Source organism: Lampetra planeri, chromosome 21 (assembly GCF_965212315.1).
Source record: "Lampetra planeri chromosome 21, kcLamPlan1.2.h2, whole genome shotgun sequence".
Lineage (NCBI taxonomy): Eukaryota > Metazoa > Chordata > Hyperoartia > Petromyzontiformes > Petromyzontidae > Lampetra > Lampetra planeri.
The window spans coordinates 13,269,174-13,290,561 of NC_136127.1; the positions used below are offsets into that span (position 1 = coordinate 13,269,174).

At 57.1% G+C, this 21,388-nt stretch overlaps 1 protein-coding gene across 13 annotated transcripts; it reads right to left on the reverse strand.

Annotated features, from left to right (window-relative positions):
* Positions 1–361: 361 nt before the first annotated feature.
* On the reverse strand, positions 362–19,799 carry LOC144724739 (uncharacterized). Of its 13 annotated transcripts, none has more exons than XR_013586572.1 (15): positions 17,846–19,799; positions 13,387–15,428; positions 12,833–12,965; positions 12,325–12,460; positions 11,981–12,085; positions 10,491–10,569; positions 10,164–10,217; positions 6,434–6,633; positions 6,070–6,262; positions 5,344–5,440; positions 4,670–4,757; positions 2,853–3,063; positions 1,309–1,441; positions 1,159–1,206; positions 362–831 (listed from the first exon to the last, which is right to left on the reverse strand). XR_013586572.1 is itself a non-coding variant. In XM_078604112.1 (15 exons), exons 2-14 carry the CDS (start codon positions 15,349–15,351, stop codon positions 1,203–1,205), a joined length of 3,303 nt encoding a protein of 1,100 aa, XP_078460238.1. In that variant the 5' UTR covers positions 15,352–15,428; positions 17,846–19,794; the 3' UTR covers positions 362–831; positions 1,159–1,202. The 13 variants fall into 13 exon arrangements, 11 of the variants coding, with proteins under 11 accessions (XP_078460238.1, XP_078460236.1, XP_078460234.1 ...); XR_013586573.1 differs by having other exon boundaries at positions 2,948–2,966; positions 17,846–19,792; XM_078604112.1 differs by having other exon boundaries at positions 2,948–3,063; positions 17,846–19,794.
* Between the last annotated feature and the right edge of the window lie 1,589 nt (positions 19,800–21,388).

Sequence of the window (21,388 nt, forward strand, 5' to 3'; positions counted from 1 at the left end):
TCCTTACGTGCAATTTCACGTTCACAAAAACAATCTCCACGATGTTTTCATGGTGGTTCCTGACCTTTCTGGGGACGGTCGCCGTCAACCCTCGGGACATTTCCCACGACCTTGCGGACCACAGACCTGAGTCGGGAACCGCAGCTGAAACTGAAACAACCGCCCCCTATTTCCCCGCCCCCGCGGATGTGCACCTCCTCCGCGGTTCATTCACCGCTCGGCCTCCCGGCAGGCGCCGTGAGCGCGGCGTGGCGCACGTTGCGGGTCACTTGGTGCCTGGCCCTTACCTGACCCCACCTCCTCGCGTCGTCTCTCTCCCTCTCTCTCCCTCTCTCTCCCGACACAGAGCACACGGCCAGTCTACGGTCCCAAGTGCATTTAATCACGAAACATGCGGGCAGCAGCGGCCCGGCAATCGGTGCTTCCGTGCACCGAGTTGATCGTGGAGCCAGTAGGGAACTCGCGAGGCCAGGATTAGAGTCCCGATCACCGGCGTGGCACGGGTCAAGCTGCGGTTCCGGACGGGTGCCAGCGTGGGCACCGTGCAGGGCTCCATTTCGGGGTCGGCGACCAGAAAATACTTTTACGTCCAGTTCACCTCCTCCCTCGCTGTCGCTGCTTTTCGACTCGTCATGAGCCACCTGCTCCGGTCTACCCGGTGGCGCGACGTCAACCCCGGTGCGCGCGTGTAGACGCCGAGGCCGGGGGCGGTCAGCTTGTGTCCGCGTGAAGCCGGAGCGGATGCTGCTGCGGGTCCTGCTGCGGGTCCTCCGGAGCCTCCGTGCGGAGTCGCTCCTGGACGCCCTCGCCGTTCGTCCCGTGTTTGCGCCTCTGCGGGGTGAGGGGCGAAGGTTAGCGTCGTGGGTCACGTGGAAGTCGTGGGTAGGGTCATAGGCCATCTTGGCCACGTGTTGTCAATGTCGCACGTGGATCTCGCCGCCTCTGTGTTGCGACGCACATTCGTGAGGTCGCGCTTGGTCACGTGGAACACGGAGCACCGGGAGTCGTGGCTAATTACATTTCAGCGATCATTTATTCAGTCGATTGCGGATAATCGGATGGCACCGTGAGTAATTGGACGGGTGTGGATTGTGGTTAATCAGGTTTTTGGGGGTATAGTTGGTGACAGCTGTGACGAGTGACTCGGTGTCGTCTCACCTGCTTGGGTGAGAGGTGCCTGAAGATGGACGGGATCATGGCTCTTATCTGTAGGGAAAACGAACGGCGGTTACGCAGGCGTGGGGTGGATGCTCGGTGGAGCGAGAAGTCTCGAGGACAAAAACGGTGAGCGGTCGAGGCCGCGCGTACCCCCGTCTCCTGCTGTGGCCGTGCGGGGTCGGGGGTCGTCTCGGCCTGGTGCCGCCCGCCGGGTTCACGTCTCCGCCCCCACGGCAGCTCAAATCCGACCACGGAGGAGAGCGGACGTGCGGAGGAGCGCCCACTGGAGGGTGGCACACACAGGGACAGGGACTCTTGGACACCCAGGTGCACGCATACACACAGGGACATACGGACTAGACACTAAGGACACTGACATACAGACACAGGGACATACGGACCCACAGGGACGCACGGACACAGGGATCCACGGGGGACCCCAGGCGATAGCAACACCAGGCGCCAACGGGCGATGGTGACGCCGGGCTCACGGAGACGACACGACGGGCCCCTGGGCACGGGCAGGCCGCCCACAGTGGGAGCGAGAAGGGGAGGGATGGGCCCCAAGCGGCGAGGTCGGCGATGCCGGCGAGGTCGAGATCCGGGCGCAAGCGGGAACCGAAGCAGCGGTGGCGGCGGCGGCAGCAGCGGAGAAAACAGCAGCGAGCCCCAACCGGCAGCAGCAGAAGAGAAGTAGCGATGGGCTCTGGGTGACGACGCTGGGCACAGGTGGCCTCAAAGGCGACGCCAGTTGATGCAGCAGCATCAACATTGAGACCTGGGGAATCGTTGGCAACCCTGGTGGTGGAGCTGTATGTGTGGTTGGTGGAGGTGTATGTGCGGTTGGTGGAGCTGTGTGGTGGAGCTGTATGGTGGTGGAGCTGTATGTGTGGTTTGGTGGAGCTGTGTGGTGGTGGAGCTGTATGTGTGGTGGTGGAGCTGTATGTGTGGTGGTGGAGCTGTATGTGTGGTTGGTGGAGCTGTGTGGTGGTGGAGCTGTATGGTGGTGGTGTTGTGTATTTGCTTTTTTCCAAGATTAATTTTAAAATGTTATATCTATTTTTAATTTCACAAACCCTCGTATCTGTTACGTGACTTTACCGAAAGAACCAAGAATAAGAACAACTGGTGCACCAAAAACCAATGAGCACCAGTGAGGAGTTGGAAAACAAAAGAGGCTTCATGGCTTGGGATGATAACAAGTGGCCCTCCTGGAGTAAACACGGACATCACCAGAAAAGCCATAAATGGGCACCCTGCTGTTTTAACAGGGCCCATGGCAGGAAACCGGCCACACTCAGCATCTAAGCTGCTTTAATGAATATTAAGTCCTGGCGTTTAGAGAGCTGAAACGTTCAGAATGACAACCACCGCGTATGAATATTCTCGAGCATCATTGAATTCAACTGGAATGTGTGTTCGGGGACGTGCCGCTGCATGACAATGCAGCGCAGGGTCAGAAGGTTGTTTTATTACTTTTGCGTGTTCTTATTAACAATCACTGGTATCCGTACATCGTTACCATGAGGTCTGGATTAAGCATCTGTAATTTGATAATGGAATTATGGAAGTTCGTGTTGAAGTATTGACCCTAAGGATAATTCAGGAGAACTATATATTTTCCATATTAATTACGTAAATTCTTTGTCGAAGCAATAGGCTGGAAGAGTTCTGTTGTTGTCAAGTCAACCTGCCTGACATTGTACGAGGTGTGAAGAGGCTGGGAGTGTGGTCAGAATTGTCGCACGCAGCCTCCGCCAGGAGCTGTGGCTGCCTGCGCGCCGCTGACCTCCGAGCGTGAGCAGCAACTGGTGGCAGCAAACCAAGAAGCCACTTCCACAGCTGCTGACGAGCAAGAAGCGCCGGGCCAGCGCGGCCGCAGCGAGCTCAAGCTGCAGGTCGAGACTGGTGCACAGACAACGCGAGCGGCGAGCAGTGTGGTCGCGAGCGCACTCCAGCAGTGGACCAACCCTGCTATTCAACGCATCCTCGTGGGACTGGAGGTATTTGTCGGGTAAGATGCAAGATGGGACGTTAACTTTCCACTCACCATTTCACCTGTACTATGTACAGGTCGCGGGCCAAGCTTTGCATGGGAGAATTGAAGAATCTTAGCTTCCATGCATCGCACATCGTAACAAACCAATTGTGTATTGTCGCATTGCCCCGGGACGTTAGCCTTGTTGCTTTAAAAAAAATCGTATAATCTTATGATTTGCTCGTTGATGCCTTTTGAACCATTTGCTACGCATTGATGAGTACTGTACGTGTATTTGCATTTGTAATGTAATTGCACTCTGATAAGGAATTGTAGGTGTCAATGTAAGCTGGTATTAAAGTTGCTTCGATTAAAAAGCAACTGAATGCTTCCTTCCGAACTCATGCATCATATTTCTCACTTTCGAGAACTATCCTGAGGAGAGATCTGAATTCTGAGACCTGACATAATTGTCGATAATTGATGAGCGAAAATCATTAATATCACAATTGATAATGCATACCCATAGACAACGTGAAAGCCAATCATAACTTCTGATTAATGCGATAATCTATTAATTGTTTAAATTAATTCACTAAATGATCTTGAATTAAGTAGCCGTAATCACTATTCATTATGGTTTTCCACAATTGTTCCTGATCATATGCATAATAATTAATCATTGAATTTTATGAATTTGTTTTAAATTTTTATTTATGATAACACTTAAAATGAATTTTTTTTTAAATATATAATATTTTTTATACCAACCAATGTATAAGTGGTGGTACTGTTTGGTGCCAGAGCTGTGGTGGTGGAGCTGTGATGGTGGAGCTGTGGTGGTGGAGCTGTGGTGGTGGAGCTGTGGTGGTGGAGCTGTGATGGTGGAGCTGTGATGGTGGAGCTGTGGTGATGGAGCTGTGATGGTGGAGCTGTGATGGTGGAGCTGTGGTGATGGAGCTGTGGTGGTGGAGCTGTGGTGGTGGAGCTGTGGTGAATCCAGGTGGGGGGGACCCCCGTGGTGTACAACGTGTTCAAGAGCGGTGCGGTCAGAGTCGTGGAGTCGTGGAGCGCTTAAAGCGGTGTGGTTGGAGTGGTGTGGTTGGAGCGGTGTGGTTGGAGCGGTGTGGTTGGAGCGGTGTGGATGGAGCGGTGTGGTTGGAGCGGTGTGGTTGGAGCGGTGTCGTTGGAGCGGTGTGGTTGGAGCGGTGTGGTTGGAGCGGTGTGGATGGAGCGGTGTGGTTGGAGCGGTGTGGTTGGAGCGGTGTGGATGGAGCGGTGTGGTTGGAGCGGTGTGGTTGGAGCGGTGTGGATGGAGCGGTGTGGTTCGAGCGGTGTGGTTGGAGCGGTGTCGTTGGAGCGGTGTGGTTGGAGCGGTGTGGTTGGAGCGGTGCGGTTGGAGCGGTGCGGTTGGAGCGGTGTGGTTGGAGCGGTGTGGTTGGAGTGGTGTGGTTGGAGCGGTGCGGTTGGAGCCGTTTGCTCCTGGGTGGTTAAGTCACCAGGGGGGGTGCAAGGTACCCCTCCCCTTCCTACCCTAGCCGCCAGAGGGGTCCCTTGCTGATGTAGGGGGCTGGGCGGGGGCCCGGGGGGCGGGGGCCGTCCTCGGGGGGTCCCTGAGCACCTGGACTGACGGACACGCGGACACGGACACACGGACACGGACACGCGGACACGAACATGCGGACACGGACACGCGGACACGGATACACGGACACGCGCCTCCGTGTCAGGAATGTGTTGTTGATGTCTTTAGTTAATCCAGAAATCGGGCCCTGATACGAAACATAAGATCCAAAAAATTTGTGTACCAGCATGCGTGTACAAGTGTGTGTGTCTTTGTTTTTGTGGGTGCCCGTGTATACGTGTGTGTGCGTGCATGTGTACGTGTACCTGTGTGCACCGGGGAGCAGTAATGTAGCTGTTAGCGCACTGCCCTACGAACCCGGCAGCCCGAGTTCGATTCCCACTCAGTCAACACCAGTGACAATGATCTGAACCAGTCCTGCGCCTCCCCTAGGCCATCTCAGCCTCAAATGAGAACCTGGTGCATTGTGTACAGATCACCACGAGGGAGACAAAGGCGGCCGGCCATGGTGTTGGCCAACCACCCCCTCGTGTGCTGTGCAAGCTTTCATAGACGCTGGCTAACAGCACTTGCCTGAACAGTCTGTTGAGGCTACAAGGAAGCTCTTTGTCTTTGCGTGTACCTGTCTGTGAGGCTGTTACGTTGCCGTTTTCCTCCGTTGAAGACTCCTGCTGCTCCTGCTGCTCCTGCTGCTGCTCCTGCTGCTGCTGCTCCTGCTGCTGCTGGCGACATCATCATCGCAACGAGCCGTGAGACTCCTCTCATCTGCACATCCATTAATTCTCCCGCCACTCACTCTAGCATGTGGGGAGCGGTGGCGCAGCGGTCAGCGTACCGTACCACGAGTTCGATTGCCGCTCACGGTCAGCATCAGTGACGAAATATCTGAACTCGTCCTGGGCCTCCCCTAGGTCGACTCAATCTTAAATGATTATCTTATTTGGTGTATTAACATCAGCACTGCGGAGACAAAGGCGGCTGGGCACGGTACTGGTCATGCACCTCCTCATGCGCCGTTGCAGCCTTCAGAGGTGTTCGCTAAAGCGCTCGCCTCAACAGTCTTAACGCTATAGGGGGGTCTTTGTGTGTGTGTGTGCGGCTGTGTGCATGGAGGTGTGTTGACCTTTCTCGCACCGTACGGAGGCAGCCGTGCTAATCGGAGGTGCGGGGGAAGGACAACAAACTCAACACAAAAAGCAGATCTAAAGAAATTCGTTTTCAAACTAAATTTAAAAGTGCATCACTCCATTGACTTCCTTATAGCGGAAGGAAGAGCGTTCCAGATGGCCACAGAAAGGCATTTGTGTGTGCATGCGTGTGGTTGGATTGCTGACGACGGAGTCCCTACCTGGTGGGCGTCAGTGCCATTCGCACCGTCGCCGCCATTTTCACCGTCACCGCCATCTTCACCGTCACCGCCAAGCTCACCACCACCGCCGCCATCCTCACCACCGCCGCCGCCATCCTCACCAGCGCCGCCGCCATCCTCACCACCGCCGCCGCCATCCTCACTGTGACTGCCGGCAGTGAGGCCGTGCTCCCTGCAGCACATCGACATCGCAGCATCTCCGACCGCGGTCTCCGTTTGGAGAGAGATCGTCCGGGGCGAGAGCAGTGCCACCCAAGTCTCATCGGCCGTGCGTGCACGAGGGGTGCGTTTTGGATTCAAACGTTTCGGATTTTCAGATCATCTCCAGACAGAACGAACTTGCCTGATCAGCGCCGGCGCGAGCAGCGCCACTGCGCGCCGGTAGCGCCGCAGCAGCTCCCGGTGGCGCCTCTCTGCCTCCTCCGCCTTGGTGGCCATGACGGTCTCCATCGCCTCTCCCCGGCGCCGCTCCTCCTTCAGCTTCGTCTGCAGCAGGTAGCGCTGGCGCTCGCCCTTGGCCTGCGCCGCCTCCGCCTCGCACACCTGGCACGGGGACATGCAACCTGGACGCTCAAACAAGCACGGCCACGACCACGGGCGCACGTACAAAGACAAAGATCCCCCGTATACTCTTCATAGGCTGTTGGGGCAAGTGCTGTTAGAAAGCACCTATAAAGGCTTCCCCAATGCCAATGCTTTACACATTGTACCAGGTACTCATTTGAGACTGAGTCGACCTAAGAGAGGCATGGGACTGGTTCAGATATTCATCACCGTCGCTGGGTCCGTAGCGCTATGCGCCGACCACTACCTTGCCGCTCCCCACACACACACACCCACACACCCACACACCCCTACACACACACACACCCCCACTCACACACACCCCCACACACACACCCCCACACACACATACCCACAAAACAACAGCCGCCAGTCGCCACTGAGTGGCGGTGACATCACCTGTGCCAGGCCAGGTGCACTTTGAGACTACATGAAGTGTCGAAGGCTCGCTGACAGGAGGTAATGGGGCAGACCCACTCACACTCCCACACACACACCCCCACACACACACACCCCCACACACACACCCCCACATACCCCCACACGCACACACACCCCCACACACAACAACAACAACCGCCATTCGCCACTAAGTGGCGGTGACGTCACCACGACGCTTGTGCCAGGCCATGTGCACCTTGAGGCCACGTGAAGTGTCGAACGCCCGCTGGCAGGAGGTCACGGGGCAGACCCAGGTGCCACGGGTCGACTGACCGAGATGACCGAGATGACTGGCTGATGCACCACCTGTGCCCCCTACTGTACCAACTTGCTGTGCTTTAGCCACCCGGCGCTCCGCTCGTTGTTGTGAGCGTCGCTCCTCCGCCCTCCGTTGTTGTTGGAGGGCGACTGCCTCCAACTGCCCAGTAGCGTCCTTCACGAGCCTCCTCCACTGAGGCCGATCTTGACACCGCTGGTACCAGTCATCGGCAAGTCCACTCAGCTCCACGTCCTCCTGTACCACATCACTCCATCTCTTCTCTAGCCCGTGCCGCGCCCGTTTAGCCCCCTCGATCCGGCCGAACAAAAGCTGTTTAGGCATGCGGTGGCTGGGCATGCGGGCTACATGACCCAGCCAACGCAGCCTTGCCTGCCGGAGGAGCTCACTGATGGGACTTTGCCCAGATCTTTCAAGGACTTGTGAGCTCCTCACACAATCCAGCCTGGTTAAACCCAGGATGGATCGTAGGCAAGCCAGCCTAAATGTTTCCAACCGGCGAAGATGCTCCACTAGGGGGGTCCACGTTTCGCAAGCGTAGAGAAGGGAGGGAATGACCGTGGCCGAAAAGACCTGAAGCTTCGTGCGGAGCGACAGACCAGGTAGCTTCCACACAGCGTTACGCAACCGATGAAAAGATATTGCCGCTCGACTGATTCGGAGTGAGACCTCTGCTGATAAACTGGAGCCGGTCATAAGCACACTGCCCAGGTATGGGAAACTCTCCACTCTCTCCACAACTGCCCCATCACCAATTGGGAGTTGTGGGGGTGGAGTGTCCGATGGTACAAAATACCCAGGCAGGTGCTTAGTTTTGGTGGGGCTGATGGTAATGCCCCACCTCTTAGTGGCACGCTCCAGTCTCAGCAGCAGCGTCTCCAACTCCTCTTCTGAATGAGCAGCTATTACCAAATCATCGGCATACATAACGTGGTTGACCAATAGGGAGCCATCCCTTGATCGCACCCGGGCGTCGATCAGCCTCCCATTATATCTGTACCAAATGTAAATTCCCCCGGTACAGCTATTGAAGGCTTCACGAACCACGCAGTCGAAATAGATGTTAAATAATGTGGGAGCCAGAAGACATCCCTGTCGCACCCCAAGGTGTACAGGGAAAGGCTCCGACTCCCGGCCACGTAGTTTTACCCGGGCCCGCTCACCATCATGAAGGTCCTTAATGATCGTGAGCAGAGGGTCAGGGACTCCGAAAGCACGAAGAACAACCCAGAGCCCAGTCCTACTGATGGTATCATAGGCCTTGACCAGGTCAATAAAGCAGAGATGTAGGTCTTTTTGGAATTCCCTACACCTCTGCTGTAGCAGACGGACAGAAAATATGGCATCTGTGCAGGACCGCCCTTTCCTGAAACCGCATTGGGGCTCCGCAAGCCTCTCCTCAGCGTGCCTAGCAAGGCGATGTTGAATAATCCTTGCCAGGACCTTACCCGGCACACTGAGGAGTGAGATGCCCCTGTAGTTGTTACAGTCGGTACGGTCCCCCTTCTTAAAGAGGGGGACCACCAGGGCATCCTTCCAGTCCTGCGGAACCCGTCCAGTGGTCCAGACTGTTGTTATGATGTCATGTAGGGCAGTCTGTGCACAAACGCCACCCTCCCTCAGCATTTCGCTTGGGAGATCATCTCTGCCCGGTGCGTTCCCTGGTCTCAGACTCCGGATCGCCCTCAGTACTTCCTCAACAGCTGGCACCTCAGCCAGCCACTCACAGGGGGTGACCTCTTCCAATATTTGAGGCACCGCAGCCTCAGCAGGGTTATCCCCACTTTGTGCCATGATGTTTTCCTGGCTGAGAGATTTTCCCTCCCCCAGGACCTCACAGAAATGCTCAGCAAATCTGAAAACCTGTTCCTGGGGGTCGGAGATTGGATCACCGTTTTTTCCTCTAATGATGGTAATAGGTGTGGCGCTGCAGGTTACTTTTTTGATGGAGTTAAATAGTGATTTGTGATCGCGGGCCACTGAGGCAGACTCCATCTCCTCAGCAACCCGCGACCACCACCCATCCTTACAGCGCCTTACGGCTCTCCGAACCTCCGAGCGAAGGCTGCGGTAAACCTCCTCATTCTCTGACGTGGGATGCTGTAGGCGATGAGAGTGGGCCTGTCGCTTTTTCTCAATTAACCTGAACACCTCCTCCGTCAGCCAGGGTTTCTGGGGAGGTCTGGACCGCGTACCCAAAGCAGCCATTGGAGCTGCATGAGTCACAGTCTTAAACCTCGCCCATTTCCCCTCGATATCAGGAGGAGTGGGGGACGATGCCAACCCCAGCTGCAAGCAATGATGAAATTCTCGCTTGCAACTTTCATCAGCTAACTGAGACCAGGCCACTTTTGGTTGGAATGGGATCCTGGGTGTACACCCACCACCGGAGTGGAAGAATGGCAGGCACATCTTACAGATGACTAGTCGATGGTCAGAGGGCAGATCAGCTCCACGGTATGTCCTGGTGTCAAGGACATGGGCTCGCATCCGCTGGTCCACACACACACACCCCCACACACACACACCCCCACACACACACACCCCCACACACACACGCACACACACCCCTACACACACACACCCCCACACACACACACACACCCACACACACACCCACACACATCCCCACACGCACACACACACACGAGTGCGTGGGAACGTAGGCGACTGCAGGCTGCTACACGGCCGCCCTCCACGTGGCTCTGGGCATCGACGTCCAACAGGCGCTCAGGTCGCCCAGCGCTGCCCGCTACCCCGCCGACCCCCCTGGTTGTATTGTGGCACTCACCTCTTTCTTGAGCGCCTTCACCTCGTTAGTGACGGCAGCAAATCTGATCAGCAGCTGTGCATGGACGGCAGTAACATCATCGTCAGAACATCACAGCAACATCATCGTCAGAACATCAGAGTTACACCATCGTCATGGTCTCTGCAGCAAGCTCGTCATCATCGCCATCACTCTCACCCGCACCTCCAATTAGCACGGTTGGCTACGAACGGTACAAAAGAAATTCAACATACATACATAAATCATCGTCAACACATAAGTCGCCATGGATTTTGGCTGGGTGGTAAGGGTGAGTGTCGTAGTGAGTGGGTGGTGGGGTGATCTGACCTCTTTGTACTTCACAGAAAGTTCCGAGTTGCCCTCTGAACCCACAACATGTGCTCCCTTCTCTCGTCCAATCACAAGCCTGCACACAGCACACAGTGGTGTACACGTCACAGTGTGCACGAAAGAGCCCAGAGCCTGATTGGCCAGCTCCGGCAGAGGGCGGGGCTTGTGTCAATCCCTGGCCCTGGTGTTCGTGTGACGATGTAGGTGGTGGTGTGCGCGTGCGAGTAAGTGGGGACGTTTTGAACAGAATGGAGCCGTTCCCACACCTTGGCAGTGTGCTCATGACCAGCACCGGTTTGGTAGCAGGCATCTCACTCCGAATCAGTCGAGCGGCATTTCATGCTTCCGTCAGTTGCGTAATGCTGTTTAGGAGCTGCCTGGTCTGTCGCTCCACACGAAGCTCTGGGTCTTCTCGGCCACATGTATGTGCCCTCCCTTGTCTATGCTTGCAAAACGTAGACTCCTCCAGTGGAACATGTCCAAGCAGTGGGTGTGAACAGTGGTGTGCTTGCTGATGACTGTATGATTGATGGTGTGTGTGTGAGCGGTGGTGTGGTTGCTGGATTGTGTGAGGAGCTCACAAATCCTAGAAAGATCTGGACAAAGTCCCATCGGTGAGCTCCTCCGGCAGGCAAGGCTGCATTGGCTGGGCCATGTAGCCCGCATGCCCAATCACCGCATGCCCAAACAGCTTTTGTTCGGCCGGATTGAGGGGGCTAAACGGGCACGGCATGGGCTACAGAAGAGATGGAGTGATGTGGTACAGGAGGATGTGGAGCTGAGTGGACTTGCCGATGACTGGTACCAGCAGTGTCAAGATCGGCCTCTGTGGAGGAGGCTCGTAAAAGAAGCTGCTGGGCAGTTGGAGGCAGTCGCCCTCCAACAACAACGGAGGGCGGAGGAGCGACGCTCACAACAACGAGCGGAGCGCCGGGCGGCTAAAGCACAGCAAGTTGGTACAGTAGGGGGCACAGGTGGTGCATCAGCCAGTCATCTCGGTCATCTCGGTCAGTCGACCCGTGGCACCTGCTGGGTCTGCCCCGTGACCTCCTGCCAGCGGGCGTTCGACACTTCACGTGGCAGCCTCAAGGTGCACATGGCCTGGCACAAGCGTCGTGGTGACGTCACCGCCACTTAGTGGCGAATGGCGGTTGTTGTTGTTGTGCTTGCTGGTGAGGGTCTCGTTGATGGTATGTGTGTGTGAGCGGTGGTGTGGTTGTCGGTGTGGCTGTGCCGGCGGCGTGGTGGTGGAGGAGGAAGCTCGACTGGTCCAACGGCAAAACCGTGGCTCCGGGAATCGCGTGGCGCATTCCAGAGACGGGCTCGGTCACGTCCACACCACTAACGGAGCGCGCAGCACACAGCCCTCTCATCTCTCGCCTGCTAAGTCGCCCATCCGCTCTCGTCCCTTTCGCCGTGTCTCCCTGCAAGGAGCGGGGGTGAGTGTCGCGACGGGAGGGCGAGTGTCGGGTGAGTTCCCGCCTCACCTCACCGTCTCCCCGGTGCTTTGGAGGACGCGGGTGGCGACTTCCTGCGAAGCCCCGACGAGACTCGTGCTGTCAACCGCCAAGATCTGGTCCATCTCGCAGATCCTACACAGGGTCACGGAGACACGGGGACACGGAGACATGAAGACACGGAGACACGGGAGACGGGGACACGGGGACACCTGGGGTATTGGTCACACTCCACAATCAAATCTCCCACGCGCTTCACTGCCTATGACGACCTTTGGCCTTCACCCTGTCACCTCATTTCAAAGTCCAACTCCATCCTCTAGCCCACCTCGAGCTGCCCCAGGTCGCTCACCACACCTCCTCACCCTCCTCACCCTCCGTGCGCGTGGGCCGCTCCCCCCGGGGAAAGGGCGCGCACGTAGATGCCGCCCAGCTGCTTGGCCCCCGCCCTGGGCCGCGCCCCTGCGGTCGCCCCGATGCCCACGATGGCGATGCCCAGGCCCTCGGGCCCTGCACACGCAGACGGGGCCGGGCCGCAGCAGTCCTGGGTGAGAGCCGGGACGCATCCGAGTACTAAAGTAATCCATTACCGAGTAATCCGATCACTCGCGTAATTCGTTACGAGATTACCCAAGTAATTACTCGAGTAATCCGATTACTCGAGTAATCTAAGGGCTGGATGAGCGGCGTTGGTGACCGGGAGCGGTTGCGTGACGAGCTTGGCGGTGTTGCTGAGCGAAGGGCGTTTGCCACCCCTACTGGTTTCCACCGGGTTGTCCATGTTGGCTACCGTGGGAAATCTGTAGCTTGCCCTGGTTTTATTTGTACCTCAAGAGGCGGCAGCCCCAAGTGGTGTGGCGAGCGGACACAGCATGGCCTCACCCTTCTGCAGCGCAATCTGCTGCACGTCCAGCGCCTCCATTCGCGTCTCCAGCTCCATCTCGGCTGACGCGCGCACGGGGTCCACGTCCGCGTTCCTGCGCTCGTACCGCTCGGTGGAGAACGTGGCGAACACCTGCACGCGTGCCGTGGGGAGCGGCGGCGCGACAGTTAGAACGCAGTGCGACGAACATTGCGACCCGAGTTCGATTCTCGCTCACCGCCAACATTGGTGACGAATATCTGAACCGCTCCTGGGCCTCCCCGAGGTCGACTCAGCCTCAAATGAGTACCTGGTGGGGTGTGCAAACATCGCCACTTGAGAGACAAAGGTGGCCGGGCTCGCCACACATTTCTTCATGTGCTGTGCTGGCCTTCATAGGTACTCGCCAACAGCACTTTTCACATCAGTCTGCTAACGCTATAGGGGGGATCTTTGTATAGTATCTGTTTCGTAGTGTCGTTCGGCCTGGTGCAGGATGCATAGGCTTTGTAATGCCGCTGTAATGCCACCCGCTGTGATGCCACCCTCTTTCCCTCCCTGTCCCATACTTAACCTTGATTGGCTTGTGGCTGAAGTGCACCCTGCGGCCTGGCATCAAGGCTTCACCTGGCTCTTCACCAAGGCCGGGGATCTCCAGGCACTGGGTCCCACTGGGACCCCCAAACCTTGGCTCCTCCTCCTCCTCCCCAGCACCATCAACCCCGGTTTCCTCGGTTGCATCTCTGGGGCAACCATCGTCTCTGCCTGCTTCTCCGCTGCCACGGTACCGGTGGTTGTGCTCGGTGGACACGGCCTGGCTGACAGGGCTTGCTTGGGCTGGGCCCGCTGGCGTCACGGTCGTACTTTGGGTCACGTCGCCTACGGTTAAGGTTGAGGTCGAAGTTATAATTGCGGTGGCAGAAATGGCAGAATTCATGGTCAAGGTCGTAATTGGGATTACGGTCACACTTTTGGTCATCACTGGGGTCGTGAGCAGAGGGACCGTCTTGGCTGGAGCTGCAGACGGGGTCAAGTTTGTGTTCAAGGCTGAGGTCGCAATTAAAGTCGTGGTCTTGGTCAGCGTCGGGGTCACGGTCACTGCTGGGGTCATTGCGGGGGTCACGGCCAGAGTCACAGCCTTGGCAGGGGTTGTGGTCACAGGCGGCTCTCCCGGCATTGCCCCCGTTGCCGTGTGTAACGGCGTTTCATGACGGAGGTCGCCGGCCGTCGTAGGGGTCGCGCCTCGAGCCTCTGCGTGCGGCTGAGGCAGCGCCGCCTCTCTGCCCTCACGCTCCCTCGAACCTCTCGCCTCCACACCGACCGGGACGCCCTCTTTGGTGCGGCGTTGGCCGTGGTCGGCAGATGCCCCGGGTGCTGCCCTGTCCTCCACGGTCGCTGCCCTCTCCTCCCCCCCCCGGTCGTGCCGGTGGTGCGAGGGCAACCGCTCCCCGTGCTCCGTGAACACGGGGGAGCCGACACAGTCGCTGGCACCCAAGTCGCATTCTGCGATGGAGCCCAGTTTGGAGACCGGAGAACCGTCGGGAGACGACATCGCCGTCGAAGAGGAGGAGTTTCCCAGAACCTGGCCCTCCTCTGCGCCAGCGGAGCGCGGGCGTCCTCGGCCGGCGGCGCCGGGCGGTCCCGTCGCAGCGTCATCGCGGTGCCCGGCGGCGGCTGCGGGATCTCGTGCGGGCTCGTCCGCTCGGCCGCCCTGGGCCTCGTCGGCATCGCCGTCGTCGTCGTCGCCGTCGGAAGAGCTGTCGTCCTGCATGAAGCCGGACAGGCGCTTGGAGATGGGGCCCGAGTTGAGGCGAGACCTGGCGGGGAGTCCGCGAGCGGCGATCGGAGTAGTTCGGGGGTCACCGGCGCCGCTTGCCGAAACGACGCCATTGGCGCGCGGGATCGATGTCGCTCGCCGCCGTGCTCCTCCATCGCTCGGCCCCCCGCGTTTCCGCGGGATCGCGCGCGGCGCGGGGTCGGCGGGGTAGCGGGCGGCGACCGCGCGTACCCCGGCGTCGTCCCTCCCGTGGGCCGCGTCGGGGCCGGCGCCCGAGGAGTCCGCGCCGGGAACGACGTCCTGGCCTGCCGTGGCGAGGGCCTGGCACCCGACCTTTATCGGCAACGTCGTCAGGGACAGCGGCGACGACGGCGACGACGCCGGTGGCGACGGCGAGGAGGCGGGGGTGCCGGCGCAAGAACGCGACGAGCCGCGACGCAGAAGCGGCGCCGGCGGCGCGGAAGTCGTCGCTCCCCTCCCTGCGCCGCACTCAAACTTCAGCCGCATCTCGGCGAACCTCTCAGAATGCACGGGCGTGACGGACGCTGGCTGGGCGCCGTCGCGTTCCTGCTGCTCCTGCTGCTCCTGTTGCTGCTGCTCCTGCTGCTGCTGCTCCTGCTGCTGCTGAATGGCGCCAAGGTTGTAAAGCCTCATGGGAGCTGGCGGGGTGAAGATCCTGCGGATTCTGTCGACAGTGATGGAGGGCGACAGCAGCGGAACGTCGGCAGCACCGGCGGACGGCACCGCGCCCGCACGCGACATCGCTGCCAGCGCTACCAGGGGCGGTACTCGGGGCTCAGCAGGGGTCACCAGCGTCGTGTGACAGCAACCTGCAACTCCTAGGCATGAGAGACACGTCATGCATGAGACCCTCGGAAAGTGCTGGGTGCGACGGTGCTGGATAATGGTGCTGGGTGTGATGGTGCTGGGTGTGATGGTGCTGGATAATGGTGCTGGGTGTGACGGCGCTGGGTGTGACGGTGCTGGATAATGGTGCTGGGTGTGACAGTGCTGGGTGCGATGGTGCTGGATAATGGTGCTGGGTGTGACGGCGCTGGGTGCGATGGTGCTGGATAATGGTGCTGGGTGTGACGGCGCTGGGTGTGACGGTGCTGGGTGCGATGGTTCACGAATGCAGTTGAAGTGAGGACTTTGTCCACAGGAAATAGCTTCCGTGTTTAAATGTCCCTTGACTCACGCGATCGTGGGTGTGTGCGCTCTGTACGTTCATGTTCATCCTCTGGTGGCAATCCACTGCTGCATGAGGGCCTCCCGAAACTGTAAAGGTTATTTGGCCATACTTCACCACGTTGGTCTTTATGAAGGCAGGGAGCATAGAAGTACAGTACAGCAATTATTTTTTTCCACACTGCCCACAGCATAGCTCCGTAGCTGCCTATAACACCTGATAATGCATTGAGGTCACCCGTCCAAGCACTATCCAGGCTCAAAGCTGCTTAGCTCCCAAGAACTAAATCAACGCGTTCTGCTTGATTGGGCCATTTTTAGTGTATGTAGAGTGTGTGTGTGTGTGTATGTAGAGTGTGTGTTTGTAGAGTGTGTGTATGTAGAGTGTGTGTGTATGTAGAGTGTGTGTATGTAGTGAGTGTGTATATGTAGAGTGTGTATATGTAGAGTGTGTATATGTAGAGTGTGTATATGTAGAGTGTGTGTGTAGTGTGTGTGTATGTAGAGTGTGTGTATGTAGAGTGTGTGTGTGTAGAGTGTGTGTGTGTAGAGTGTGTGTGTGTAGAGTGTGTGTGTGTAGAGTGTGTGTGTGTAGAGTGTGTGTGTGTAGAGTGTGTGTGTGTGTGTGTAGAGTGTGTGTGTGTGTAGAGTGTGTGTGTGTGTCGAGTGTGTGTGTGTGTCGAGTGTGTGTGTGTGTAGAGTGTGTGTGTGTGTAGAGTGTGTGTATGTCGAGTGTGTGTGTGTAGAGTGTGTGTATGTAGAGTGTGTGTGTGTGTGTGTAGAGTGTGTGTGTGTGTAGAGTGTGTGTGTGTGTAGAGTGTGTGTATGTAGAGTGTGTGTGTAGAGTGTGTGTGTGTAGAGTGTGTGTGTAGAGTGTGTGTGTGTAGAGTGTGTGTGTGTATGTAGAGTGAGTGTGTGTGTGTAGAGTGTGTGTGTGTGTAGAGTGTGTGTGTGTAGAGTGTGTGTGTGTGTAGAGTGTGTGTGTGTAGAGTGTGTGTATGTAGAGTGTGTGTGTGTGTGTAGAGTGTGTGTGTGTAGAGTGTGTGTGTGTCGAGTGTGTGTGTGTGTAGAGTGTGTGTGTGTGTAGAGTGTGTGTGTGTATGTAGAGTGTGTGTAGAGTGTGTGTGTGTAGAGTGTGTGTGTGTGTGTGTAGAGTGTGTGTGTGTGTAGAGTGTGTGTGTGTAGAGTGTGTGTGTATGTAGAGTGTGTGTGTGTGTAGAGTGTGTGTGTGTAGTGTGTGTGTGTGTGTAGAGTGTGTATGTAGAGTGTGTGTATGTCGAGTGTGTGTGTGTGTAGAGTGTGTGTGTGTGTAGAGTGTGTGTGTGTGTAGAGTGTGTGTGTGTGTAGAGTGTGTGTGTGTGTAGAGTGTGTGTGTGTGTAGAGTGTGTGTGTGTGTAGAGTGTGTGTGTGTAGAGTGTGTGTGTGTAGAGTGTGTGTGTGTAGAGTGTGTGTGTGTGTAGAGTGTGTGTGTGTGTAGAGTGTGTGTGTGTCGAGTGTGTGTATGTAGAGTGTGTGTATGTAGAGTGTGTGTGTGTGTAGAGTGTGTGTGTGTGTGTGTAGAGTGTGTGTAGAGTGTGTGTAGAGTGTGTGTGTGTGTAGAGTGTGTGTGTGTGTAGAGTGTGTGTGTAGAGTGTGTGTGTGTAGAGTGTGTGTGTCATAGCGGTGGTGTAACGGTTAACGTGCTGTGCTACAAACCCGGCGACCGGAGTTCGATTCTCGCTCACGGTTGACACCAGTGACGATTACCTGAACCGATCCTGGGCCTCCCCTAGGTCAACTCGGCCTCAAATGTGTACCCGGTACGGTGTGTAAACATCGCGAAATGGGAGACAAAGGCGGACGTGCGTGGTGCTGGCCACCTAACAGTCTGCTCAAGGCTAAGGGGGGATTTTTCCGCGTGAGTATCTGTGTGTGCGTGACTAGCTGTGTGAGTGAGTGTCCTACGTATATAAGTACCCATGGGGGTGATTAGCTGTGTGAGCCAGTATCTGTGCGAGTGTCCGTGTTACTGAGTACCCATGATAATGAGTGAGTGCTCGTAAGCGAGCACACTGGCGGCGCGTCTCACCGCTGCCCGCCGGGGGTGTCGGTGCGGCGTCTCCGTCCCGCGTGGCGGCTCCCGGCCGCTGGTGCGCTCCGTGCGGGGAGAGGAGACACGACCGGATTTCTCCGGGCTCGCCACGGACACCACCGCTGCTCTCGTTCGTGAGTCTCACAGACAGGGCGGCGGGCGGGGGGTGGGGGGGAATGTGGGCGGTGGGATGTGCGGTCAGGTAGGGAGGGGGGGTGGCATACCTGGGGTCAGGTGGGAGGGGCTCTACCTGGAGCCCCGACACGCATGCACATGCACGTGCAGAGACGTCCACATACACACGTGCACACCCCAATCTGCACACACACTCACACCCCAATCTACACACACACACACCCCAATCTACACACACACACACCCCAATCTACACACACACACACCCCAATCTACACACACACACACCCCAATCTACACACACACACCCCAATCTACACACACACCCCAATCTACACACACACACCCCAATCTACACACACACACACAGCAATCTACACACACACACCCGAATCTACACACACACACCCCAATTTACACACACACCCTAATCTACACACACACCCCAATCTACAAAGATCCCCATATAGCCTGGAACAGACTGTTGGGGCAAGTGCTGTTAGCGAGCACCTATGAAGGCCGGAACGGCACACGAGGGGGTGGGTGGCCAGCACCACGCCCGACCGCCTTTGGCTGAGTCGACCTAGGGGAGGCCCGGGACCGGTTCAGATAATCGTCACTGGTGTTGGCCGTGAGCGGGAATCGAACCTGTGTCGCCAGGTTCATAGCGCAGCACGCTAACCGCTACACTACCGCTCCCCAATCTACACACACACCCCAATCTACATACACACCCCCCCCAATCTACACACACACACACCCCAATCTACACACACACACCAATCTACACACACACCAATCTACACACACACACTCCAATCTACACACACACCCCAATCTACACACACACCCCAATCTACACACACACTCACCCCAATCTACACACACACACACACCCCAATCTACACACACACACCCATCTACACACACACACCCCAATCTACACACACACACCCCAATCTACACCCCCAATCTACACACCCCAATCTACACACACCAATCTACACACACACCAATCTACACACGCACACACCCCAATCTAGACACACACAAGCAGATACAAAGACCCCCCCGGATAGCCTTAATAGACTGTTGGGGTAAGTGCTGTTTGGGAGCAGCACCTATGAAGGCTGGAACGGCGCACGAGGGGGTGAGTGGCCAGCGCCACGCCCGCCCGCCTTTGTCTCCCCAGTGGGGATGTTTACACATCGCACCAGGTACTCATTTGAGGCTGAGTCGACCTAGGGGAGGCCCAGGACCAGTTCAGATAATCGTCACTGGTGTTGGCCATGAGCGGGAATCGAACCTGGGTCACCAGGTTCATAGCGCAGCGCATTAACGCTACACTGCCGCTCAAACACACAAGCGCACACACCAATCTACACACACACACCCATGCGCACGCACAAAGACACGCACACACGCATACCACGCACCGCGCCCTCCTCCTGCTCCTCACCACCACCGAGTTCCTCCCCGCGGGGATGTTCCGACGTTCCGCACAGGGGACTAGCGCCAGCGCCACCTCCCGTGCCGCTCCGGTTCCCGCAGGAGGACGAGGAGATGAGGAGGAGTATCCGCCACTCTCCCTGGCACACAACGACAGAGATCCCCGTACAGCCTGTACCTGCCGTTGGGGCAAGTTCCGTTATCGAGTACCGTAGTTCCTACGAGTGCCGTGCGCGCGTGCCCAGACACGCACGGCACCCGCGCAGACCGCAGGCATCTCGCACGCCGCTGCCAGCCGTGGTGACGGGGTGGTGCGAGCGAGTCGAGCGAACATTTGACCTCGGTGGGATCACTGTATAGTCTTTGAACACCTGTGCATGAATTGTACGACAGTAATATCAGAATCAGAATCTTTATTTATCCTGAGCTATTAAGTTATTTTTCACAGAGGTCCAATAATAAACGAACCCTGGGGGTCAAGGTTCGTTGTGAGCGGCTGTCTCTGTGAAGGTTCGAGAGACAAAACGGCAACCCCCCCCACCACCATCGCTGCAGCTCGGGCAGAGGCCAAGCAGGCCTCAGCGTGGCCGGTGCGCGGACGGACGGCCACTGCCACTGACGTGCGTGAAGCAGGTGCCGTAGGCCCCCCATGTTCACCAATTGCATTGAGCAGCGTGGTGAAGTATGGTCAAATGACCCCCACGACCTGCACGGTATGTGGAGTGACACAAGTGCCGCGCTGTGTGTGGGGCTGCTGTGCTGTGTGTGTCTGCTGTGTGTGTTGCGCTGTGTGTGGAGCTGCTGTGTGTGTGTGCTGTGTGTGTCTGCTGTGTGTGTGTGCTGTGTGTGTCTGCTGTGTGTGTGTGCTGTGTGTGTCTGCTGTGTGTGTGTGCTGTGTGTGGAGCTGCTGTGTGTGTCTGCTGTGTGTGTTGCGCTGTGTGTGGAGCTGCTGTGTGTGTGTGCTGTGTGTGTCTGCTGTGTGTGTGTGCTGTGTGTGTCTGCTGTGTGTGTGTGCTGTGTGTGTCTGCTGTGTGTGTCTGCTGTGTGTGTCTGCTGTGTGTGGAGCTGCTGTGTGTGTCTGCTGTGTGTGTTGCGCTGTGTGTGGAGCTGCTGTGTGTGTGTGCTGTGTGTGTCTGCTGTGTGTGTGTGCTGTGTGTGGAGCTGCTGTGTGTGTGTGCTGTGTGTGTCTGCTGTGTGTGTGCTGTGTGTGGAGCTGCTGCGTGTGTGTTGTGCTGTGTGTGTCTGCTGTGTGTATTGTGCTGTGTGTGGGGCTGCTGTGCCATGTGTTGTGCTGTGTGTGGAGCTGCTGTGTGTGGAGCTGCTGTGTGTGTGTTGTGCTGTGTGTGTTGTGCTGTGTGTGTGGCTGTGTGCTGTGTGTGGAGCTGCTGTGTGTGTGTTGTGCTGTGTGTGGCTGTGTGTGTTGTGCTGTGTGTGGAGCTGCTATGTGTGTGTTGTGCTGTGTGTGTCTGCTGTGTGTGTTGTGCTGTGTGTGGGGCTGCTGTGTGTGTGTTGTGCTGTGTGTGTGTTGTGCTGTGTGTGTTGTGCTGTGTGTGGAGCTGCTGTGTGTGTGTTGTGCTGTGTGTGTGTTGTGCTGTGTGTGTTGTGCTGTGTGTGTGGCTGTGTGTGTGTGCTGTGTGTGGAGCTGCTGTGTGTGTGTTGTGCTGTGTGTGGAGCTGCTGTGTGTGTGTTGTGCTGTGTGTGTGTGCTGTGTGTGGGGCTGCTGTGCCGTGTGTTGTGCTGTGTGTGTTGTGCCGTGTGTGCGTTGTGCCGTGTGTGCGTTGTGCCGTGTGTGCGTTGTGCTGTGTGTGTTGTGCCGTGTGTGTTGTGCCGTGTGCGTTGTGCCGTGTGCGTTGTGTCGTGTGCGTTGTGCCGTGTGTGTGCGTTGTGCCGTGTGTGTGCGTTGTGCCGTGTGTGTGCGTTGTGCCGTGTGTGTTGTGCTGTGCCGTGTGTGTGTGT

Excerpts from the sequence above, each read along its gene's own strand:
- LOC144724739 (XM_078604107.1), bottom strand. The coding sequence starts at position 15,351 with ATGTCGCGTGCGGGCGCGGTGCCGTCCGCCGGTGCTGCCGACGTTCCG. Across the intron at positions 12,966-13,386 it reads TCAGCCACAAGCCAATCAAG|GTGTTCGCCACGTTCTCCAC; the intron begins GTTAAGTATGGG and ends GCACGCGTGCAG. Across the intron at positions 6,263-6,433 it reads CTCGCGCCGGCGCTGATCAG|GGAGCACGGCCTCACTGCCG; the intron begins GCAAGTTCGTTC and ends GATGTGCTGCAG.